General features: G+C 38.9%; 2 protein-coding genes across 2 annotated transcripts in view; one reads left to right on the top strand and one right to left on the bottom strand.

Moving 5' to 3' along the window:
• Positions 1–26396, bottom strand: part of ABTB2 (ankyrin repeat and BTB domain containing 2) — a 158993-nt gene extending 132597 nt beyond the window's left edge. Inside the window, exon 1 of the mRNA XM_081341818.1 lies at positions 25045–26396. Coding sequence (XP_081197944.1) covers positions 25045–25912 — 868 coding nt within the window. The 5' untranslated portion in view covers positions 25913–26396. The remainder of the gene's footprint in view (positions 1–25044) is intronic.
• A 269-nt stretch (positions 26397–26665) lies between these two features.
• Positions 26666–26776, top strand: part of LOC308676103 (catalase-like) — a 43966-nt gene continuing 43855 nt past the window's right edge. Inside the window, exon 1 of the mRNA XM_081341831.1 lies at positions 26666–26763. Coding sequence (XP_081197957.1) covers positions 26740–26763 — 24 coding nt within the window. The 5' untranslated portion in view covers positions 26666–26739. The remainder of the gene's footprint in view (positions 26764–26776) is intronic.

Genomic DNA, 26776 nt, shown 5'->3' with positions numbered 1-26776 from the left:
GCTGGGAGTTTTACATTTATTGCTTTAATACAAAGGATTCCTATTCCTGTATTACATATAGCCAAGTAAGTTTTAAGAGGGCAAAAATAATTATGACTCCAAGACCAGCGTGCATGCCAGAGGCTTTTCAGTAGCCAAAACAAGCAGAGCCTGACATGTTTTAGTGTATGCCTGCCTAGCTAGAGAAAAACTGACACCGCCTTCAATGAAGGCATGCATAGAAATCTTGCAAGGAACAACTCATTCTATGTAAAGGAATTCAGCTGGGAAAATGAGGAAAGGTATGTAAGATCAAACATGCAGTTTTGTGCCATGGCAACTAAGCAATGTACAGATTTGAGAGATAGACTACATGAGTTTCCTGTGGTAGATTGTGTTTTGTGTATTCAGCAAGCTACCTATGAACACCTGGGTGGGAAGCAGGCAAGTTGTGGGAATTCTAGGCTTATCTTAGGCCTTGATCTTACTTCTCACAAATGTTTTGCCTATACAAGAGAGTCATTTCCATTCAACTAAAGCATATCTGTAGTTGAGAGATCTGTGTTGATTGAGGGAACCTAATAAAAGCATGAGTTTTCTGTTTGACAGGAAAATGATTACTCAGTTGAATTTCAAGCTATTTCAGAAAGCCATGAAGAGCCTGGGTGGTTAGTGATGGTGGTTAGGACATCATATTTGTATTTCATTACTGGTTGCATTTCATTGTTGTTTAGGAAATAGTACTTATATGCAAAGCAGAATGAAAATACATTTAAATCATCATTCTGCATTATACTTGTTCAACCCTTCCATGCATATATTCGAGAGGGAAAGCGAAGCAAATAGCAGAGTGGCAATCTGCTTTTAAAAATTGGAGTTATTACAATCACTCTTCAAAACCTGAATTAAGGCACCATTCCACAATTTAATTTTAATCCCACATTCTGAAGGCATAACCATATGGTATCTGAAATGACATTTCTCAAACTTTTGTGCCTTGCTAGCTTTTTATGAAGAAAAGCATAGTCTTACTTACTATGTAAATTTATTTACTACTTACCAAGAATTTTATTAGCAATCATTGGAATGAGTGCCACTATGCCACTCTTTCTAATTCCTGTGAAAAATATGTTTGCTCCACTAATGTACTGGAATTCCTCTGAAAGCATTTGACTCCATAAAACAAGGATGGTTGGATTCCTTTCTGTGCAATATGGATCACATTAACAAAAAGCTACAAAATAGTTTCAGATTAAGGCTTGCAGAAAGAGCAAGAAGAGAAGAACTGGATTATGTAACTCCTTTTCTTTCATTTATATATTTTGCTGTGCTTTAAAAGCTTTACAATTAAATTTCCTGGAAAAGAAGATATATTAATAATGTAAGAATTTTTTTTTTTTTTTTGACCATTTCTCTCTCTCTCTCTCTCTCTCTCTCTCTCTCTCTCTCTCTCTCTCTCTCTCTCTCTCTCTCTCTCTCTCTCTCTCCTGCATATTCTGTTGCAATTGTAGAAGACTCAACAGATCACAACAGTAAACAAAACATAATACTTAAACCAAAAGTCTTACAATTGCCCACAGGTGGTCCACATAGCTATAATATAATAAATCATACAGAAGAAAAGAATAACATATGCTAAAAATAGGAAAAGAAAACCTAGCCTAAACTGACTAGATTACTAAAGATTCCCCTCATACTGGAAGATGTTAATAGAAGAACACATTCAGAAATGTTCATTTGCTAAAAAAAAAAGCATCTTCTATAGGTAATCCTTGATCTAAAACCATTTATCTAGTGATTGGCACTAAAAAAGGGACTTAGGACTGTTTTTCACACTTATGACCACTGCTGCATCCCCATGTTCACATAACCAAAATTCAGGCAGTTGGCAAATGGCTCATAATTATGAGGGTTGTGGTGTTCTGGGTCACATAATCACCTTTTACGACCTGAGGAGCAAAGTCAATGGAGAAGCCAGATTCATTTAACAACTGTGTTACTAACTTAACAACTGCAGTGATTTTACTTAACAACTGTGGCAAGAAAGGTCCTAAAATGGGATACAACTCACTTAATAATGGTTTTGCTTAGCAACAGAAATCTTGGCCTCAATTGCAGTAGTAAGTCAAAGACTACCTATATTCTTCTTTCCCCTGAGTGGAATTTTTAGCAAATAGAGCAGGTACCTTAAGTCCTTTTTAGGTCAAGAATTGTCAAGGACTTTAAAGACATCATGTTCTCTCCAGAACATACTGATATATGCTCATTCATATTAAAGGTAATAATTAGCAAGCTCATCTCAGGAAGCCGGTTTGGGAAATTGTCCAAAATCTGTTCTAGATGCCACTGCGGCATTGTTCCATCTGATTCACCCTGTGACTATCTTTTTTTAAAAAAGATTTTTTGCAGTGCAATTCTATGCCATTTATTTAAATTTATGTAGCTGTTTATCCACTTTAATCCTGGAGATAGCCCTATCTCAGAGTGATTTACTCCTACCTTGCAGCCCAACCAACACTTGCCTCAATGAATCATATTGAATACAGTAGATTCAGACTTCATTTATTAGATTTTTTTATCCCGCATTTACTTCTAATTATATACACCCATGGATCTGATGCACTCCGGTAAATTTATTCTCTGTTTTCTTCTACGTTGAATCCCACCATGGAATTCAGTGGGGGTGATTTTTTTAATAGGCACAGTTAGAATTGTAGTGTATGTTTCTTTTTTTCAGTCTGATCTGTTGTGATATTAATCTGAAGCATCAGATCATGTGATAGTCAGTTGCACTAAAGTAAGATACTTTATGCTGGTTCTTGCAATGAGCTGCTATTATGTAGGCACAACTAAATATTTCCAATGCAAAGACAAACAAATGCATTATCCTGAACATTTAATTCTGGTTGAATTGTATAAATAACTGGGACCAACTAAATATTTATTTACTTATTTACTTACTTACTTACTTACTAAACTTATATGCTGCCAATCTTGCCAAAGTAACTTAAACTTTCTGGCAATGACTCAAGTAAAAGCTGCATTATATGTCTATATTTTTGGATGAATATATAGATTATTAAGTGAAGGATCTTCCTGTTTTCTATAAAAGAAGCATCTAAGTCAGGCATGTCAAACTGCTGGGCCACGGGCCGGATGCATCACGATGAAACCACGCCCACCCCATTGCTGGCAATGAGGGAAAAGTCACGATACATTGCATGACGTCACATGTCGTTGCGAGTTTGACATGCCTGATCTAAGTAATTCACTGGTATTTATGAAAAATACAAAAACTATCCCAAAGTTTAATTTAAACAGAGCCAACTGCCTATTCCAAAAGTTTCAGTTGTTAGGTGGTGGTTGATTAAATTCAAATTTCCCAGCAGTCTTTTGGTTTAGCAATATAGTTACAGTATTGCCCACAACATGTCAATATTTGTGCTTACATACAAATAATGGATAGAGATACATTACATTTAAAGTGGAAAATATGAGGCATGTTTCCAGCCATGGGACAAAATATGAGCTCACCAAGCAAACATGATTTGGCCCAATCTTGCTTCTCATGTTCACGCCAAATGACATGTAATTTCTTGAACTGGATAGATCCTCTGAATCACCAGTTTTATTCAGCCAGAGGTGTCCGTCATAGAGATATAGTCTGGGATCTGGAATGCTTTCTAATTATATTGAGAGGAACTTCACACAGAAATGTTTATGGTTACAATTTTGGATCTAAAACCCTAATAAGTTTATAAATCAGGGAATCAAAATGTTCCCCCTGCTCCAAACTTAAATAATATTTTCAGAAATTAACTGCTGTTCTGTATGTAGTAATCCTAAAAAAATATTGCACAGAATTATATACAAAGAAAATAGTTGTTCTATTTTGTTCTTTACTAAAGGCGAGCAGGATCTGTGACAAATTACGCTCAAATGATTTTCAGCTTTATCAAAATAATAGCACAGTTGTTAAAACATTGTGTTTTGCCACAAGCCTTTTTTTTGCAAGAATTTGCAAAGGCAGAAATGTTTGTATTATTCCAGGAGTTTAGTTTGTTTACAAGTTAAATAAATGTCAATGATTAAATGCAAATTTAAATAGTAATTTTAAAAATAATTATTTTTATTTTTTTAACATGTGTTTTAGAGTATTCCTCTCAAGTCTCATCTCTAGAAGTGTCACGAAACAGCAATGATACCAGTTTACCAGTAGTTCTTGCTTAGTGACTGCCTCAGACAGCAACCATCTGCAGTTATGACTGAGAAAGTGAATTTGTGACAAATGCCTGCATTTGTGATGTTTGCAGTGTCTCATCTCTCTCAATCATGTGTTTGCTGTTACAGTCATTTGGTATGCATTGTTCTGTGTAAAATTATAAACAGTCGCTGAGTTGCTGGTCTAAATTATAGTTGCTTAATGAGGACTATCTGGTAATATCATTTTGAATATAGCAGGTAGCCCCTTCTACTTATGTTTACTCTGAAACAAGTCCTATTAATTTAAATTACTCCCAAAATAAATAATAGGAGAGTAGCCTTAATGAGGATCTTGCTGGTGGAAAAAAAGCCCTCCATAAAATTCCTTCTCTAGCGTGTCATCAACCCCCCTATAAGAGAATTATTAATTACAGTTTTGGCTAAGCCTAGTGGCTTTGCAATTGCTTGCACAAAACTCCACAATCACTTGCAGCCAAGGAGTCCCTGTTCTTTAGCTTTTTTCTGACAACTCCCAACTTTTCTGGATTTACAGATTATATTCAAACAGGAGATTTTAAACTAAAATCAGGAAGCACTGTGAAAGTAGGAGTTCCTAATATCCCTGGAGGAAGTCAGCGAATGAACTGGAAGCTTTAGTTCTCCTATGTCCAGAGAGAAAGAAAAGAAAAATCAAGGATCTGTATGAATTTTTCTTAAAAAAGTTTAATGATGTCTTGTTCAAGTATCATAAATCATGAAGTCACACTAACATGTAATATATATCCAGAGTTCTATCTGTAAAACAGCAAAGACAAGCAAGCTCTATTCCCTTCCCTTTTCTCCAGGATTACTCTGGGGGGGGGGAGGAACACTAGCTAGAAGGACATTTACATTGATTACACCCTTCCAAATGCTGAGTACTGACATCTGTTCTACTTGGGGGGGGGGAATTAACTCCAGTATATTTGTTCATGAAGGTTGCAGTTTTGTAACTACAGAACAATGAATTCCTTAAAAAAAAGTTGCCTGCCTTAAGTATTAATGTTTCTAGCCAGAAGGCAGGGGAAACAATCTGATTCACTACAATTCAGAACAAATCAACTCTCCCCCAACACACACACACACACACACACACACACACACACACACACACCCAAGCCATTCTGCCTTTGAGTGAATCTTGACTCCTGGCAACTCCATGGACAAGCCCCTGCATTTTTCTTGGCAATCTTTTCAGAAGTGGTTTGCCATGGACCGCTTCCTAGGGCTGAGACAAAAGACTGGCCCCAAGTATTAGGTGAAAATGAACAGGCAGGCAAAATTAAAAGTCCCATTTTACTGGATCCTTTGAAGTTATAGTATTAAAGGGGAAAGCTCAGATGGAAACCTCTAGGACTGTATTAAGCAAACATCTCCATAATTTCTTTCCTGTAATGCTGCACAAAGCTGGTTTATCATTGCCACCCTAGATCAGGCCCAGCCTCCATTTGGGGCTAGGTTGCCAAGCCAGTGAATGTTGCTAGTTTGGCACAAGTACCAATTTAATAGCATGTCCAGTATGATTCGGGCACTAAGACCTATTCGCTCTGGTGGAAAGGGTATGCCACAGACCCCGTCAGTCAAGGAATTTCAGCTGATGGGGTCTAGAAGAGTCTTTTCTGTTCATGCTCTTAGTTTTATCTAGTTCTGGTTAATGTTTTTATGTTTCTGTTTTTACTGTATTCTGAGCTGCACAGAGTCCCTTTGGATAGTGAGATGGGCGGCATATAAATTTATTTTATTTTGTTTTGTTTATATTTATATGGCTGCCTACTCACTCATAGTGACTCTAGGTGGCTTACAAGCAGTAAAAACACAGTACAGAAAATAAAAAACAAAAAGCAATAACCTCCCGTCCCAGGTATGATTGAGATAGCCCAGGTTGCTGTATAGTCTCAAAACTCTCCATGTGTGTTGTAAAAACAACAGAAACTCCATTCCTCGCAATTTGTATGTTCATTACCTATAATTAGGTTTTTAGGAACACCCATTATGTACTTGCATCAACTCCCTTGTCCTTTTCATTGGCTGGGAAGCTATTAGCTTACACCAAGACTTCACAACCTTCTTTTTCCCTAGTCATACTGTATGGCATTGTGTGTTGTGGGCAAAGAGAAAACTAGTCCCCGGGTGTGCATGAATCTAAATACCGTAAATGGCACTAAAAGTAAGAAAATGTAAATTCCTACAAATCCTGGAGAAAGTAAGATAATAAAAACTGGTTTCCTTATTCATTTTTCCAAATGACAATGACCTGAAATGATGTAGTAACAGAGGAATTGGGGCCTCAATAAAGGAAGATCAGTGCAAATACCACAGACAGTAAAAACTGTGTAACTACTGTTCAGTGAGAAAAATATTCAAGATTTTGAAAATAGAAAAGTAAATATGAACAAGTCAGTTTCCTTTGGCATTGCTTGATTAGTAGCATTGGCAAGGCCATTCTCTTAGCTTCTTTAACTGAAGTCCTTCTACTGTTTCAGTGTGTTTTTTTTTCCAACCTACCACGATTTTCTGTCTGAGTCTGCTACCCATAGCAACTGAGGGAAATTGCTTCTGCTTTGTAGATGGTGCCAGCCCAATTCCCTAAAATTGCCAGTTTAGCATCTTCTTCCACAACAAGCCCATTGGCTGTGCCTCAAGTGTTAGCTTTCTGCTAAGAAAGTCAATCTATCTTAATTCAGAAGAGGTTGTTTGCCTTAAGGCAGCTTTTGACCTTTTGAGGAATGAAGAAAGATTGAAAGACAAAACTTTAAAAGGGAGGATGTAAGTTAGCACTCTGGATAGCCCTGGCATGTCACTTGCTAGAATTAATTTTCTGAAAGGGTCTTTTACTGGTGTTGAAGTTATAAATCATGCATTGCAATAATACCGTAACTTCAGATAAGTACCACTAACTAAAAACAACAGATGTTTAAATTACTGTATATGCATGTGCTTAGAAAGTAGGGGATTCTTAAGGATCACTATCCAACCACAGGGAAGAGAAGTGGGGACATCAAAAATGTTAACAGGCTCCTTTTAATTTACTTAATATACTGCTCAAAAAAATAAAGGGAACACTTAAACAACACAATGTACTGTATTTAATAGTAGGATGTCTTATCTTGTGTTCCCTTTATTTTTTTGAGCAGTATATAATATAGCATTATATTTTATATAATAATAATAATAGTGCACCAGCGGCAATTGCCAATATACCCATTAAGGCTCAAATATTTTTTGCACAACAATTACCGTATTATCAAAATCAATTCTTTATACAAGCTTTAGGTAGCCAAAGGCAGCAAAAGGTATCTCTGGAAACCAGAAAACCTTGTTGCTGAATTTTAGCCATGCAATCAGAAGGTGTCTCAGATGGGCCACAAAGCAGTGTCAGAGGCCATGTGCGAGCCATCCTGGGCGTTTTCGCTTGCTCATTCAAGTGAAATTAATTATTGTGCTCTTTGTTTTTGCCTTTTATCCCATTTTTTTATGTGGGAGCTGTCTAGGGATGCAGCAGCCTCTTGACCCGCCTTTGCTTCTCATATAAAGCTGTAGCAAGAAGATGTCACGGTGGCGATGACCTTGCTCCTTTGTCCCTCTCTCTCCATCCTTCAGGTGGAGGAGACGTCAAGTACTGGGGGATGTGGGCATGATCTGCAAACCTAGTGCAGAGAAAAGGGGAGGGGAAAGTGCCTCTGCCTGGAATTTCAGCACTTTTGCATTAGGGTATTTTTCTCAAGATCTCTTGTATAAAACAAACAGCTTTGGTCCTCTTAACGGCTCTCCATACAATGGTGCTCTATCAGGGACTCAACTCCAAAGGCAATACTAACCCAGATCCTTTGTTGTGGCCAAAGTAGAAAGCCAAAAAGGTACAGGTAGTCCTTGACTTGTGACCACAATTGACCACATTTCTGTTGCTAAGTGAGTTGTTAAGTGATTTTTGCCCCATTTTACAACCTTTCTTGCCACTGTTGTTAAGTGAATCACTGTAGTTGTTAAGTTAGTAGCATGGTTGTTAAGTGAATCTGGCTTCCCCACTGACTTTGTATGTCTGAAGGTCACAAAAGGGGACTCACATGACCCCAGGAGACTGCAACTGTCATAAATATGAGTCAGTTGCCAAGCATCTGAATTTTGATCATGTGACCCTGGGGACGCAGCAATGGTCATAGGTGAGAAAAACGGTCATAAGTCACTTTTAAAGTGCCGTTTTAACTTTGAATGATCAATAAATGAACTGTTGTTGTAAGCTGAGGACTACCTGTACTTTTATTTTGCAATAAGGTTGCATATCACAATTCTCTTCCCTTTTGACGTAATATTGTATTAATATATGTGAAGCTTTCGCAGTTGTTCAGACTAAATGAACAAAACCTCCTGTGTTCCTTGTTATAATTTTGAGTTTAAGACCCCAAGGCTGAGCACTGTCCGTCATGATATTGCCTGCTTCTAAGTATCTAATTAAACCATCTGCACATCTAATATATTTGAATTAACCATGTGAATCAGATGTTGCTAAACTCACTGAACATTAGCTCACCAGTGAATTACTCTTAATCCGATACAGTACTGAAATAATAGATTTGTATGCATGTTAATAGAATTATTGGTAACATATGTCTTACTAGTATTTGTATAGGTGCCAAAATAACCCGACTTTCTAACCTTCTTTAGAGGAACCACTTCTCTGTTTTATCCTAGGTGTTTAAATCTGCAAACACAAATCTGTGCAAGGAAAATTATGTGACAGGTTTTTTTAAAGCACATAAATAAAGTACTTCATAATTTTGAGCAACACCAGTAGGCCAACTACCTTTTCATTAGTGGATTACAGGATTATAGTGCAATGTGACATACCAAAATTCACAGTTTTGATTTTACCCTAATCTAGCATTTCTTATGATGCAAATGTAAACAGAGATGCGCCCTACTAATCTTACAATATAGATTACTTAGCACTGGGGATACTACTGATGCTACCAGCCCTTTCAAAATATTGTATTAGTAAGGATAGATGAAACTGCCAGGTAAATTTTCTTCTAGATTTGATTTTTCAAACTCTTAAGAAGTTTATGTCAAGAAATCTGTCAATTTTGATAGATTAAAAAAGAATTCTTTCTTCTGATCAAATTCAGTAAATGCCTCTATTGCAGACATGTCAAACACAAGGCCCGGGGGCCAGATCTGGCCCGTGAAGTGGTTTCATGCGGCCTGCGAAGCCATCCTGGAAACAGTGAGGGGACGGCCCCCGATGCCTTGGCCCTGGCCCAGAGAACCTCCTCCTGCCAGAGACCCTCAGATCTGTCCCACTCCTGCCCAGGCCCCCCATAGGCACCCTTGATGTGAATGATGTAGAGCTGGCCACGCCCACCCAGTAGGCCATACACACTTTAGCCACGCCCACCCAGTAGGCCACGCCCACCCAGGCCACACCCACCCGGCCCCCTGAGGGCAACTGCAATGCTGATGCGGCCCTCAGTGAAATTGAGTTTGACACCCCTGCTCTATTGGCATAAGTATTTCTATCCGTCTGCCATATAACAGTTATAGATAAGGAACTTGACAGGAACATGGTCAAACACACAGGGAAATCAAATCCAGAGTTTCAAGAGCTACACATTCAGCTCTGCTTCTTTCTGTGCTCTTTTCATCATACCTAAAATTTAATTTTTATATAGAAAATATCTTTCAAACAAAATTCTCATGGATCCTTATTACTGAGTAGAGTGCTGAAATTCTAGAATTTGGTCAAGCAGTACTGATACACAAATTTATACAAACTTTAATTTTTAATCAGGCGAGTTAAAGAAGTACTTGAATTAAAATGGGTTTATCAGAGACCTCATATTGTAACACAGACATGTCAAACTCGTGACATCACGTGACGTGTGCAACGTATCGGGACAGTTTTGCCATTGCCAACAATGGGGTAGGCGCGGCTTCCGGAGGACGCATCCGGCCCATGGGCTGGCAGTTTGACACCCCTGTTGTAATGGATCCAATTGTTTTCATGTTTTCTAATAAAATAAAAATAGACATCAGGCCTATTTAGTTGTTTATTTTGCAAACAGAATATTAAGTTGAATTTTGGGAGCAAATATAGCATACAAAATATGCATTGTATTTCTGCACAATAACTGTTCTTGTTCTTTCCACTTGCCTTTTTTGTACAGCATACTTGGTGCTCCTCTTTGCCACCTCCAGAAATCATTCTTTGGAGAATAAAAGCAAGACTGATTTAACGTCTATTGGCCTCTAATTCAACCCTTACAAAAATATAGCAAAATTGCATCCACAGTAAATATGCATCTCAGACTAGAACTTAAACAATGAGTAAATTATAAAAATTATGACTAGGTAGCAACCCAGGTATTCACATTCAGAAACGGGCATGGTCCTGGTTGCCACAACACACACAACTGATGAACCAAGAAACCATTTGAATGGAGAATTCAGACGGGGTTGAACTTCATCTTGTTGCTCACCAAAATAGAGATTTTCAAACATTTGGCAAGAAATAGTTGATGGCTGATGAATTAAGATTAATGGCTCACAGGTCATGAAGCCTTGATATAGCTATAGATGTAGCTTCATGGATAGAAAGCAATCATTTTAGTGATTTTCTTCCAAAATATATAAATGGCTTTCTGCAATGTATGATTAAAAAGTAGTCAGATGGCATACATGACACACAAAAAATAGTTGTGCCAACTTGACTTTTTTACTATGCTCAGAAGACATCCCTGGTATGAGGTCATTTTAAAAATTGCAATGACCAAATACCATGGCACCACTTGTGTATATCCAGCCATAAAATTATCTTTATTATAAACATTTTTCATAGATTTTATATCTGATAAATCAAAACTGACAGATTAAAAATCCATCAATTTGTAATCTATTTTTATTACTATACCGAAGAAAGTATTTAATTTAGTGGGCTTTTGTTTGGTAGGCTATGGAATTAGCCTAGTTACTGTACCCGGGGAGTGTTTGAGCCTGTAAATTCTGAAGAATGGATAGGGTACTGCAGCTCTATATTTTAGCTCCATATCTCTTCTGGTTAGTTAAGGCCTTCTATGAAATTACATGGAGTTGGGTATAAGCAATAGTGAATACTTCCTTTAGGCAATGTTGTTGAGAAGGTGGTAGATTTGGAGGAAATGGATTATCTAGACCAGACATGTCAAACTCGTGATGTCATGTGACATTGCGTGACATATCGAAGCTTTTTCTCTATTGCCAGCAATGGAGTGGGCACGGTTTCCTGATGATGCGTCCGGCCCGCGGGATGGCAGTTTGACACCCCTGATTTAGACCCTCAGACTTCAGGCTGGCTTGTAATACTGAGATTGCACTGAGGTGACCTCTAATTGGATCAGGATGAGGGAGATCTATCTGTCCACACCTTTATAGATCTTTTGGTGACCTTCAATATTTTTGATCAAGATATACTTTTGGATCAGCTTAGAGAATTGGGAGTGGGAGCAGGATGTTGTAGAGGTTCTCCTCCTTCCGCTGAGGCTGGTTCCAGTTAGAGAAGTCAAGACCTAGGCCTCAGTTTTGCCTCAGGGCTCAACTCTCATCCCATTCTTATTTGACATATGTCAGCATGAGATTATATACCTTTGCCCTGTACTATTCAAATGATGTCATTAGGTTTTATTTCCCCCACTGCTGGGAGGCTGTGAGTGTCTGAAAGGAGAAGAACAGGTTGTTACACAACTCTAGGAAAACTCAGTGGACCCCTGGACATAAGGATCTTCCATCTTTTACCTCTGGCTGGTATAGGACTCCTTCCAGACACAGCTGATGAGCAAATTATGGGTCCTCATGGATTCCTAGGTCCTACTGGTCATCTAGTGGTACCCAAGAGGCCTTCATTCTGGTGTGATATACACACAGGTTTGAACTTAATCCAAATACATTTTTCCCAGGATCATAATGCAAGGCATTCATTCCTTAAAGAATAAAATGTTCTAAATCCTTTGAAAAGCCCATTGTATGTTAAACATTGCTAGGTCCTTATACATCAAGGGTATCAAACTCGCAATGTCACATGATGTGTCACGATGTATCACGACCTTTTTTTCCATTGCCAGCAATGGGGTGGGTGCGGTTTCACTATGATGCATCTGGCCTGCGGGCTGGCAGTTTGACACCCCTGTTATATATCATAACTGTGTGGACAACTACCAATATAATAGCCATCATTCACTCTATTACACTGCTATGTAAAGCAGTTTTTTTAAAAAAAATTCCATTTATATCCCGCCCTTCTCCGAAGACTCAGGGCGGCTTACAAGCTTAGCAGTTGATGGCATATCCTTACATCTTAAACTCTGATTCTAACAGCACAAAATTTGAAAGAAACTGCAGTAATAAGTCAAATACAGGTTTTTTTAATAACATGTGTTTCTGCAATTCAATTTTTGAATCCTGGTGACTGCCTGGAGTAATACCTGCATAGTCTTCCAGTTTCTACCCTTATGTCCTAATCACTACACAAGGCTCTCATAATTTTTATCAATTCTCAATTCTACATCGCTTTATTTAACTTGATTTATATTACACTTTTCATTCAAGACCTCAAAGCATTAAAGATATCCTGCCTTCCAATTTTTCCCAATTCTATCCTGTAAATTAGGTTGGGATGAGGAAGAAGATCTGGCCCAAAAGCACCTGATGAACTTCCTGGGATGAGGGCGAACTACTACCTGGAAATCTGGGAAGTCCAGCACTACACCATATTGGCTTTCAGCTCTTTCCAATATAAAGGAAGTTTGTCAAAATGGGGGGGAGGGTCGAAAAATTGTGTTGAGAAGCCCTGCACGGGGGAGAGAAAGGTGCCACAATTTGGTCTGATGACTTTCAGTTTCAGTTAAAGCAAATCATATTCTATAGATAGGCAACAACCCAGGACATTTTCCTGACAGTATGTGGAGGGTTCCCTTATAATAAAACTCTTTCTCTTTTGATTCTGAATATTTTTATCTTGATTCTCAAGGTCTGATCTTCAGAATATGAGGATGCATTTGGCAAATTGTACCTTTTTTATAAGTAATCCAAGAAGCTTATTTGATTATTCTGAATTTAGTGCTAGTTGAAGAATAACAGTATGCTATTTTATAAACCCAACTATTGTATAGGAAATCCCACTGAGTTATAGAACAGCTTAGGTGTTATTTCAGGTTTAAGTCATTCCATAATCTTGGCTGCCAAAAGTAATTAGTCATGTATATATTTTCTAAGAAGAAAATATTCCTACTTGTCTACTGGGAAAACAGGACAGTTTTCTTAATCACAAGCATAAAACTTAAAACAGGATTTAGAGGTCAGCAAAGAGTTCCAGCATAGATACGGACATTGTTCTGGCGTGTTAACTCTGTCAATATAGTTTTATTTTTCTTTTCTTTTTTTTTGGCCAATGGACGATAAGAAGAAACATCCTTGAGGAAATACACCCAGTTACACTTTTTCTTCTCTTTCTTCTTCTTATTCGTGTGAATTGGGTTTATTGTTTCTTTAGCTTCCACTCCGTAATGGCAGAGGCCCATGGTATTTTCATACAATCCTGATTTCAGAAAACTGTATGAACTCAATATTAAAATGGTGTTAGTCAACCACAGATACACTATTAAGTAAAATGATTGTACGCTGCAGAAGCTGGGGAACAAGGCATGAAGATGAAGAACTGGAGTTTTTAACTATGCTTAACTGAATAGTAGAATCTACTGTTCTAATATTGCTGGCACTGAAGTAATATTCAGTGATCAGTTGCCTTATAAACAGGGAGCAGGATGCGCCCAAAACGTCCCCTTTAGTCTTCATTTCAAACAGCAAAAAATCTTGGGCCAATCCTACATTTCAAGATAACACAAGGCTATATAGTTAGCATTAAAAAAAACTACAAAGACCACCAATCCAGACTATATTTATGGCAGAGGAGAAGGAAGAAGGGAAGGGTATAACCCCTTTCCTTAATCTTTTATTATTATTATTATTTATGAAAACCATCCCTAAAAGTGGCTATGACTAGGGGAGTGAAAAGGCTAGGAGGCCATATATCACTCTGCCTCCTGTCTAATAGTAGATTTAGAAAATATATTTTTGAAAGGGAAAACAATCTGTGTGGCAAAGGTCTAAATCCATTTCATTCTTCCTCAGTCTGGATTCAGAGCTGTCCTCCTACCAGCATTTTTTAAAAATGAAAATATGGAAATAGAGTAATATTTCTTAGTGCTGTATGTACTTCAAATCCTATGTCTTGAAAAGTATTTAAGTCTTATCCCTGTTTTATTTTAGAAAAGTTTATCTTTCCAAGGAATCTCTCAGTTCAGAAACAAATGTTTAAATCTAGACAAAAAGACCTATTAGCTTCTAAATGTCTGCAACTTGGCACAGGCAGAGATTATCAGTCTGCCTTCGAGTTCCTTGTTCCTCCATCTTCCATTCTTTTAAGAAAACACCACTTGAATGAAAATGGCCCACTTTAAATTATCCACTGAGATACAATTTAGGGATGTGAAAGTCCACAGGGAAAAAAACAAATAGATAAGTTTGGGGGTGGGGGAAGAATCCCTTACACATTTCTGTTCTCCTCTCCCAGGCCCCACATTCAAAGTGCAGAAGCATTCTATTCTACCCACTTAGAAAACTAATTCCCCCCCCTGCATAATCAGGCAGATCTAATTTACAAATAAGGTAGTACCATCTTGCCATATTGTAGTAGGAAAAGGAGAATGTGAGCCTGGATCTTGGTCTCACTATGAATAGTATTCAAAGCATTCAAAGTCAAGCTGCTATGTACCTAGTTAAAGTTACAAATGGTAAAAATCTAATTTGGAGATTAATTCTACCTCTATCAACGCTTATTTCACTTTTTGTACCAGAAATTAAAGTCTACTGATCTATGCTATCTTTCTCTCCCTTGATGCATTAACTGCACACTGGTTAGTTTACAGTTTAGTTAAATTTAATACTATTTACAAAAAAAACTATTTGAATGCTATATTATGTATAACTAGAACAAGCAGAATATGGTCATCTCTTCACTTCAGATCCATATTTAATATTAATACACACACATATACACAGTCGCATGACATACATACATACACACAAGGTCATTGCTCAAAAGATTAACTAGGGAAAACTGAATGCAGGGAAGCAGTTTGAAGGAATTATTGCTTTATTTTAAATTCCTCTTCAGTTAAATTGGAATTAGAAAGATATACTGTACTTATAAAGAGTTTTTGTTGTTGATAGCATTATAGGCAATTACGGACAAACCGATCCACACATACTGGGTTATCTGCCATCCTTCAAGAATGCAGAACGTGCTTTGGAATATTATATATGAAAATCTATGTATAGGCAAAAACATTGTCAATGGCAGGCTGCTACATATTTATTAGGAATGTAAACAACTGTTGCAAGTAAATGGATAACCACTCCATATTTTCTAGTATTTTGCAAAGTATGTGTAAAAAAAGACTATAATGATTGACTATTGGTAATAAAAGCCTCATTGCATCAGAGAAAGTAAGCCTGTAGTTTGATGTCAGTGATTGGAATCCATGCATAATTCCAAGTGATGCAATGGATAACTTGCTAGATTCTGCCTTATAAAACAGTTTTTGTTACATCAGTTAATGATTTATATAAATATGCATATGATTTCTTTTTCTCACATTAGATTGTTTTAAATTTGAAGACAGTCCATTAAATGTGAAAGTTGACTTTAAAAAAAAAGCTTTATGTTTTCATTATGTTTTCTTGATATTTTTCTACCATACATCAGCAAATGAACACCCGAAACTGTAATCCAGTGGCAGACATGGTTATGTAAAGTTATCCTGACACATTAGTTGCCCCTGAAATATTAGCTTGTGTGGGAATCTAGTCAGTTATATTTATGACGGTTGCCTATGGCATTTATGGAAATTAATTATCAGGGAAAGTCCTCAATTTCATTGGGGCGGATTCCTCCAGGCATATTAGCTTGAAACATGTAGGCAGACTCTCCTACAAACAAAAGAACTAAAAGCATGATTCATTTTATTGCCAGCAACTATGTACAACCGAGTCTTCTGGCTCAACTCAACTTTTTGAGCTGTTCTAAAATACTCTAATGCTGATTTTCAGGCAAATGGAATTGTAGATGAGCAATGTTCTTGCAGCCTGCTAGTTTCATTTATCAGATTTGCAGCTATTTTCTTATGCAGACGTAATTCCACTGAACACAGCAATGAAGATAATAGCTTATTAAAATTAATGAGCTACTCTCCAAACACTTCGGCTACTACAGTTCAACTGTTCAGAGTGGCACTGTCTTTGGAATACAGAACACCCATTACAAGGTAATTCTGCTGTTCAGGACTTGCATCTCACCAAAGAATTAGAACATAGATTTTAATGACAATGAAACACACAGCTTGTCAAAGTTGTCACTGAAGTCATATACATATACATTAAGAATACAACAAAGCTGTAATATACTCTTCACTAATGAAAGAGAAGGAAAATAAATACAAATGGGCACATAATCAAATAAACCCTTGGATCTTTCCTTAAGTATGATGCTTGGTGAATATATGCCACATTCATAGCTCAGATACATTTATTAAATCAGTACAATGAATGGATGAGATTGTAAATGAACATTAAAAACTCCAGTTAACTTGTTCCAATTTACAATTTAGAATACTTTCAGGAGTATTGACAGCTTATGGTTAAAAAAAAGTTAAGATGAGATCACCCCCAGATGTGGTGTGATCAAAGCTCTGTGATGAACTTTCAATTTTTAAAAAAATATAAATAATGCTGCACTTCAATGGTTAGGTGGCCTAGACATTGGTATTTAAACATAAATCTTTTTAACATTTATATTTTATTATGTTTACTAATCTAGGTAAAATGTTAATATTTATTGCTAATCCATGTATAATATGCTACACGTTAAATCATTGTACTGATTTAATAAATGTATCTGAGCTATGAATGTGGCATATATTCACCAAGCATCATACTTAAGGAAAGATCCAAGGGTTTATTTGATTATGTGCCCATTTGTATTTATTTTCCTTCTCTCATTCATTAGTGAAGAGTATATTACAGCTTTGTTGTATTCTTAATGTATATGTATATGACTTCAGTGACAACTTTGAACAGCTGTGTGTTTCATTGTCATTAAAATCTATAAAAATAAATAATATGCAGCATACACAGACACACAGACACACACAGAGAGAGAGAGAGAGAGAGAGAGAGAGAGAGAGAGAGAGAGAGAGAGAGAGAAAGGGGCAGAACAGATCGTGCTGATGTGGGTGCCATCTTCACTCTTTTAGCCACATCCCCTAAATACTCCTTATCCTCACGCATTATCCAGTTTTCATCTTTTTTATATAGATGCTACTTCTTAAAAATATCACCATCAATAAAATCAAAAAGGTACTGATGCTAGAGCTTAATTCCAGTGTAGCCATTATTTTCCAGTTAAAGACTGTTGTTTTAAAGTCCCCTCCTGTAATTTTTTTAAAACCATCTACATCCCTCATATCAAAATACATTTAGAAAGTACAAAATACGTTAATATATTATAGCACTTTAAAACTATCCACCACTGCAACTGATAAATGTTAATTTAGTATAATAAATTTATTGTATTAGTTTTATCAGATGATACCAATTTATCAGTTGGGTAAAAGACCAAGTTACAAGAACTCAGTTAGGAACCATAATAGATTTTGTTTGTGTGATATCCACACAGACCTACAAACTTCTCTGTGTAACATTTCCTTAAAAAGTTTCTTAATGTGGAATGTTACAACTATACTCAACAGATTCCCACAAACACAAAGGCTTGAATTTGATCAATGTTTGCCTCGATTACTGTGCCAAATCAGGTTTTTAAAACTCTAGCATATTTTGTAGATTTATTTATTCATCCAATATTGTGCATTGATTTTTTTGCCTAAGTCTCCATTTGAAACAATCCGAGCTTCCCCCAAAAGATTCCAATATCCTGTATAGGGCACCTCTTTCCTTATAAATTAGAATAGTGAAATTAACAAGTACACTTTTACCAATTGTTCACAGCTTGTTTTATAAAGAGTTTAAACACAGTCAACCATTTTTTCAACAAAAAGAATATGGAAACGATTAATTAAAAACAATAGGTGGCATCTCCTGTAGTCTTACAGAAATAGTGCGTCTCTTGTAAGATGTAAGCGATTCAGAAATATTCAGCATCTTATACACCCAACAAGTAGCTGTTCAGTAGAATGCCAAATCCGACATTCCACAGACTGGAACACAGCATTTCTTTATGCAGCACTCTTGAAATAATTATGTAAGCATAACTTGCATTATATAGAACATATGGAAACAAATTACGTTTTGCAGTATTTCTGCATTCGAACAACCAGAGGTAATCTACTAAGGTGATGATCATTAATTCTCTTTACTTATCACTCCTTTGCCTAATATCCTTGGATTAATACAATTATTTTCGGGCAAGATAAATCAGCATTAGTATTTCTCACCCTGGGAGATAGGAAAGAATGACTGATATGACAGATGACCACCTGCCTTGTGAAGTCATATCTAAACTGAATCATAGCTAAAGCAACTTTAGGATACCAACTTAATCCTCACTGAGGGTAATAAATGCAGTTGCTCTCCTAGCAACTTTTAGGCCTGTTTTTGGCCCTTAAAGTAAGGAGTAAACCTATATCAACAGACAGAGTTTGTTTTAAGATATTTACTGGAGAGACTTTAAAGAAACAGAAGGCTTGTATTAATTGTTGAGGATTTCCCCAGTGATCCTAAGCAGTAACAATTAGTCCAAAGTATACAGCTTAGAAAAATGATGAGCTAGCACTCTGTTTCTTCATCTAAAGGATAGATATCTCTACAAAATCCAAAAGCAGTTTATATTTTCTAAGATAATAACTCAGTATTTTCCACTTAAGTATAATTTACATTTCCAAAATCAGTAACTATGTAAAAACTGCTCAGCTTTCCTTCCTTTTAGAAACATCTATTTTCCCCCCCAAACCTATAGTAGCTTTGATTGAAAAGTGTCACCATTTAAAAAAAAATGTCAGGGCCAAATTTCATGTTGTGTAAAATGCTAGTTTCTAGTATTGTTGGTCTAAAGAGCCTCTTTAGGTCAGAGTATCTTTCTGGCTAATGTTATCAAGAACTGGAACTAATAAAAGAGGCAACAGGTCACCTCTAGAAACTTTCTCAGAACCAGCTACTCGGGTTTCAGAGACCTTTTCCTCTCAGAGTAAAACTATCGTGTTTCCCCAAAAATAAGACCCAACCAGAAAATAAGATCTACCATGATTTTTCAGGACACTTGTAATATAAGTTCCACCCCCAGAATAAGCCCCAGTTAAGATAGTCAGCCAGACGGACGCATTTAGTACTGCATTTCCCCGAAAATAAGACCTAACTGGAAAATAAGCCCTAATGTGTCTTTTGGAGCAAATAATAATATAAGACCCAGTGTTATTTTTCAGGGAAGTACGGTATCAGCAGAATCACTGTCACTCACGGGTGGATATAGGTAGCAGAGGTTAAAATCTGGATTTGGTGAAATGACTGACCATCTAAGAAACATGAGTCTTTAATCTTCAAATCAAAAGTGCAGAATGTGTATATCTTGAAACAAAACTTATTCCTGCTATGAGAAATTGAATCTACTTAATCATTCAGTATTGTTGCCACCTTATCTCTAAAAGAATTAATTTCTACTGAAAAACCGAGTTCCATTTTCCCCCCCCCCAATTAAAGTAACACTTGCTCAGTTTCATTTTGCAAAATTCAAGTAATCAAGTGCACTCCACGGACTCCGTGTCTTGCATTCCATGTTCCTTGTTAACACAATAAATACATTCCTAAAGCTAAATTAAATGCACATGTGGGCACAGGAAGTCAGAATTTATATCTAAATAAATATATTTGATGGAATGATCTAAAAAAGCATAGAACACTGTGAAATGAAACCCATCCTTTGTATGACAAATCAGAGCTTTGTATCCAGTTCATGATTGTAACATAGCTACTTCACATTTTCAATACTTATAAATATTTCTTTTCATATCTCCTTAACTTTTCACATTATACAAGCCTCAGTCCATTCAGTTTGTTCATTTAGAAAGAAATCTTTTTCTTGGGCTTTTTTTTTCTAAATCAGCATCTTGGTTAGACAGACACTCCAGAAACTTTGAGCTGTGTACTATATAGCACCATGTAGCAATGGAATAATTATACTTTTGTTTATTCACTGCTTTTATTCCTAATAAAGTGGACTGGAAAAAGAAAGGGGTGATGTAAAAGTTTGTGTAGGTAATCAAAATATTAAAAATGATACATTTCCAATAGATAGTAAGTTTCATTTTGAAGAGTGGCTAGTATAAGTTGACCTGGGGGGGGGGGGAGAACAACAACTAAGAGTTGGGGAGTTTCCAATTCGGGATCAATCATTTTGTAGAGGATGAGGATGAAAATATTGCATTCCATCCAGACTGGAATGTAATGGAAGCAGATTAAAGCAAGAGTTTTCAACTTTTGTGACCAGTGACCACTTAAAATGAATTTGTACAACTTCCAACCTATGAATAAAACTAATGATTTGAATGTGGCTAGGATTGGACAAAAATAATTCCACTTCTTACTTTTAATATATATTTCTGCGTTAAATAAATTAATGATAAAAATGTGCAACTTTATAAAATAAATCTGTTCCACTGGAAGTAAGACAAAAACACAACAAACTAGTAACCTTTAAAAACATTTTTTTTAATGGGGAGGGTTACTTTTGCATAATTCCTGACATCTGCTTTTGCTTTTGAATAGAGTCAGAAATAAAAATTAGCTTCTCTTAAACTGTTGCAACTTGCAAAACACGGGGAAGGTCTGCTTTCAGAATTCTCTTTCCCTGCACAGCCTCAGTGAGACAGAAACCACAGCCCATTTTTTAATTTCCCATCCAGTCTTTCCCCTCTCCAGCAGCCTTTTCAGCTCTGCCTTCCATTGCAATTCCCTCTGCATAGGGAGCATCAAATCACATGGAAAAATAGCTTTGCTGTCAAGCTTAATTTATCAGAGGCAGATTGTCAAATCCAGGACTGTCACTTCTAACTCCCAAACAAACAGCTTAAGAACAAGAAGTGAAACAAATTACTAAAGTTGATGGGGAAAGTCAATAGACTGAATTTTTCAATAATATTTAGTGGCAACTCAAAACCACAATAACAGAAACTCCTAGAATGCGCACGGCAGGTAAAGCAAGATCAAATTATGTCCCATCGCTGTTCAGCATGGCTAAAAATGGCATCAAGAAAGCTGTTAGAACAAAAAAGAAATTTCCCAGCTAAACAAGGGATGTAAACTTGTTCAAAATAAAGACAGAAAGGCAGAAGGAAAACAGAAAGAGAAACATGTCCTATGTTTGTGCTTCCCACAGGCATCTGGTTGTTACTGTGAGACTAACAGACTCTTGCAATTGTCTGATCTAGGAGGATTCTTCTCTTCTTTTGACCGCGAAGGGCAGAAGCTGATCTGGGCTAAATTCAGTCTGTAGCACTATTATTTTGTGAATGGCAATTGTCAACAGACTGAGATTTTTCTCACAGCCAATATATGCTGCCCTATCCTATACTGATGACAAGACAGCCTTAACTGGAATACCTTTAGTCATTTCCTGCTTTAAAGTTACTTATCAACTTGTATAATCAAAACAAGACAACTGTAATTGAGATAATGTATCAGCACCCTTGGTGAAACTGACGCAGGATGGCACTAGTGACACCAAGGTGAAACCAGACAGTACTTGGTTTGATTTTCATATTTTTCCTCACTATTTCCAGGAACATCTCTTTAATACTATCATTACACTCCCAAGCACTTAGACAGAATGTAACATAGACATGGGTGACAGAGTTGAAAGTCTGACTGTGAGTCACCTAATAGACATGATGATATAGTGAGTTCCATATAAGGTTCAGCCAGCTACACCCTACCTAACCGCCGCATTAGAACTGGTAGCAATGTACAGCCAACCAGAATCTCCTAGAGTGGCTGGCTCTAATAAATGCAATGACATAAAGAAATAAATACACGGGGAAAAGACACTCAGCAAATTGCTATTATATTTTGAGTAGGATGGGAGGAATCCCCTTCTCCAAAGCTATGTATTTAGGCTTTTACCCAGCTAAGTTTACTTATGTTTAAGATTTAGTACCTAGAGAGTGTAAATGAGATGGCAACCTATGCCTGTCCTGAACCACTTTGGACTGTAGGTTGAGTATTCAGTTAAAAAACAAAGGAAAAACAATGTTGTTACTGCTCTTGTTGTTTTCCAAAAGACCCCTCTGAACAGAATTGTATTATGAGGATCTGCAGAGGCAGGATGTAATGAGAGATTAAAGAGGACACAATTGTATCAGGATCTTTAAAGTAGCTTTCAGATATAATAGAAGATGCTGTCCAATTGCTGGCTTCTGTACATGGAACTGGGAAGGAAATGTGTTCAGAAAATCTTGTGTTTCTTAAGAAAGCAAGTTCTTCCTGAATCAAAAGAATGAATTAGCCCTGACAAGCTTAAGCCCCACTATTTGTTCAACAGGACTTTCCCATGAGTAACCTAGACTGAAGCAAAGCCTTTGGCATGCTGGTGAAAAATGCGTGCCCATCCTGGCTTAAAAAAAAGAGCGATTAATATGAAGTGTGAAGAGCACCCAAAAAATCACTTTGCAACTTGCTTTTAGTCTAATGAAGAGACGAACGAGGAGTGACATGATAGCAGTGTTCCAATATCTCAGGGGCTGCCATAAAGAAGAGGGAGTCAAGCTATTCTCCAAAGCGCCCGAAGGCAGGACAAGAAGGAATGGATGGAAACTAGTCAAGGAGAGAAGCAACCTAGAACTAAGGAGAAACTTCCTGACAGAACAATTAATCAGTGGAACAACCTGCCTCCAGAAATGGTGAATGCTCCAACACTGGAAGTTTTTAAGAAGAGACTGGATAGCCATTTGTCAGGGGGTTGGAATAGATGACCTCCAAGGTACCTTCCAACTTTATTATTATTATTGATCATCGCACAGTCAGCCAGATGTTCAGACTGGATTTGGCATTTTTGTCTACCTATCGTGTCCTTACCAAGGACCTGGGATAGGCAGATGTGGGTGTTTGATGGTATTACAGATATCGTCGCAGCATGGAAGCAGTTCCTAGTAAGGCCACCTTTTGCAATTGACTAATGGCAAATTTATTATTATTATTGTTATTGTTATTGTTATTATTGAAGTCAGCCTTTGTTTCTGTAATATCATTCTTATTATATCAGTCATATCCTATGATGTACTAGTTGGCCTCCATTTACAGCCATTCATTTAGTGACAGTTCAAAGTTACAACAGCACTGAAAAAAATTGGTCCTTGCACCTAGGATTATCACAGCATCCCCATAGTCGTGTGATCAAAATTCAGGTGCTTTGCAACTGGCATGTATTCACCAGGACTGCAGCATTCTGTGGTCATGAGACTGGCATTTGAGACCTTCCCAGCTGACTTCCAACAAGCAAAGGCAATGAGGGAAGTTGGATTCGCTTAATGACCATGTAACTCGCTTAACAACCGCAGTGGTTCATTTAACAACCTTGGCAAGAAAAGTCATAAAATTGGGCAACTCACTTAACAACTGCCTCCCTTAGCAACAGAAGTTCTGGTCTCAATTGTGGTATCAAGTCAAGGACTGCCTATATAATTAACAACATTAATTAATTGCATGCACTGTTTCAACTGACTGATTCCACATAGCATTTGCTTTCTTTAGTTGGTTCACAGACTGACTTGATCAGGGGTCTTCAAACTTGGCCCTTTTATGACTTGTGGACTTCAACTCCCAGAATTCCTCAGCCAGCTTTGCTGGCTGAGGAATTCTGGGAGTTGAAGTCCACAAGTCATAAAAGGGCCAAGTTTGAAGACCCCTGGACTTGATCTTATTTTATTTTCACTCTCCCTTAATTAATACAACTCATTCCATTTTGGGGATTCTGGCCAGCAAATGCCAAGCACACACCAACTATGTGGATTACCTTCAAACACTTAAATATTCTGTATAGTATAGTTTGGATGTTCCCATAGTATGAATGGCTTAACAGATTCCGGTTCTGTCTAAATTCATTGGAATTACTTTCCAAACTTCTAAAAAAAAAGTGCGACTAAATATTTAAGTGCATGTGTGTAGAATATTGCAATATTGCAAAGTACTGGTAGTACTTTTAGAACTACTAGAACTAGATCATTATCTGTGGGGTCATTGACACTTTCTGGACTTGGTTGTTTTCTCGCAAGACACTTCCATTACCCAACTAGCAAACATCATCATCAGTGCTGGACCTCACAGTCCAACCCTGAGCTACAAATATTCTCTTCTGTTGGTAGTCCGTCATTTTTTAATCTCTGCCTTTCCAGAACACAGAGCAGATCGCTTAGAGAAATATTATTTTGCTTTCCCGGCGGCCCCCCCCCCGCCTCCGTAGTTACCATTTGCTTCTTTTGCATACCTAGGCTATTTTAGCATCCACACCAAGAAGTGCAGCTCCTCTGAAACAAATGCCCCCAAGAAAACTTCCCGAGCGGCGTGCGCAAATCTGCGTCAAACTCCCATCCCGATTCTCAAGAATAGCTTAGAGAGTCAGGTGTTAAACCCGAAAAACCGAGAACATCCGAGTCTTCGGAGCGCAAAGAAAACCAATTTCGCACATCGCAGGGGTCAAGGCTACTTGCGTGCCATCCCCCCCCCGCCCGCGCTCCTTACCGTTGGCGTTCTTCCCGCAGATGAGATGCTCGTAGGGCTGGAGGACCCCCCAAAGCTCCGCGTCGTTGTTGATCACCGCCTCGAGAAGTTCGGAGGAGACCTCGCTTCCCGCCCCGTCTCCGTCCGGGTTTTGGCTGGCCAGGACTCGGCCCTTGATCTCCTCCACCAGGTTCTCCATGCAAGAGGCTAGCGCGATGGCCGCGTACTCGTGGATCCGCACCGAGATGCGGGTGTCTCCCATCCACCTGAAAAAGCGGCCAACGGAGAAGGTGAGGCCACAGCGGGCCGACTTGCCTTTCCTGAGGCCGTCTCCGGCGCTCATGCTGTACAGCGAGAGAGCTTTGACGGTGGCCAGGACGCAACTCTCCGACAAGGACCAACTCTGGATCAGCTTGATGGCGCTCTGGATCTCGAAGCGCGTGCACTTGGCGTGCATGACGCTCAGGCGCTGCGCTTCCCGAGAGATCCGGATCAGCGGCCTCCGGAGGAGCATCGAGAGCCTCCTGGCGGCTTCTGGGCTGAAGGCTCTCTTGGTCCCTTCCTTCCCCTTCCGCAGGATCTTCTCCACGTCTTCCTCGCTCCAAGGGAATTCCTCGAGTTCGGGCAGTTTGGCGCATTTGGCGAAGATGTCGGCAACTTCGGGCTCCTCCGGCAGGACGGTGTTGACGGTATCCCAGCTGTTGTTCCGGCTGTTCATGGAGCCCGAGTAGTACCACCAGTTGCCCCGGGGCTGAGACGAGGCGAAGGCTTGGCTGTTGGACTTGCAGGACGAGAGGCTGAGGGACCTGCAGGAGTCCCCTGCCCCATACCCGGAGTCCAAGGTTAGGTCTTCCAGGGTCTTCAAAGGCGAGCTATATATCCCGGCCATAGGAAAGCACGGCGGTCTCCTCCTCCTCCGAGGCGCCACCGCCGAGTCCCGCGCGGTTCGCAAAAGCCACCGAGGACGGTTGGCGAGCTTAGGCGTCGGGATGCGAGTCCAGTTGGGGTTGGAGCTCCCGCGGTGGTGCCTTCGGCTTTTCACGCCTGCCAGCTCTCGCCATTCCACGGGCCGAGTGAGATCATGTCTTTTCCCGTCTCGGAGACGGGATGGATGGAAAATCTTGGGCCAGCAGCAGAAGAAGATGCGGAGGATCCGGCAGGGCTCTGGAGGAGGCAATGCCTACCCGCCTAATGGGAGGAGGGAGGGGGAAGGAATCCTCGCGCGGCTGAAGGCGAACCAGCCTTTCCCCAGCAACGATCAGGAACGACGGGGAGGGAGGAGAGGGAGAGAAGAAACCCAAAGCAGCCCAGAGCGGAGTCGGCGGCGGCGGCTGCGGCTGCTGCTGCCTGCCGGTGTTTTCCCCCTCCGCGACCCCGAGAGACACTTGCAGAAGCTTTGCGCGAACTTCTCTCTTCGCTGCTCTCTTCGGCTCACCGAGCGGAGGCGACATGCAAATGACCCGACGGGATGCCAACCAATCAGGAACTCTGGGAGAGCCGGGGGTGGGGCTCGTAAGGCGAGCTGGGCAACCCTTCTGTACGTAGCCTTCAGGCGGGCTTGGATGGGCGGAACCAAGGAAGGCGGGCGGGCGGGCGGGGCGGGATGGAAACCATGTCAGAAGTCGCGAGAGGGCGGGGCAAATTGGGCGAGCGGAGGTGACAGGAAGAAAGGAGCCATTGCGAGGGATTTGCGGGCAAAGGAGCCGCGCGTGCATCATGAGTCGACCCAGCAAAGAAAAGGTAACCGTGCCAA

Source organism: Vipera berus (assembly GCF_964194415.1).
Source record: "Vipera berus genome assembly, chromosome: 1".
Taxonomy (NCBI): Eukaryota; Metazoa; Chordata; class Lepidosauria; order Squamata; family Viperidae; genus Vipera; species Vipera berus.
This window is presented reverse-complemented; position numbering and strand designations above follow the sequence as displayed.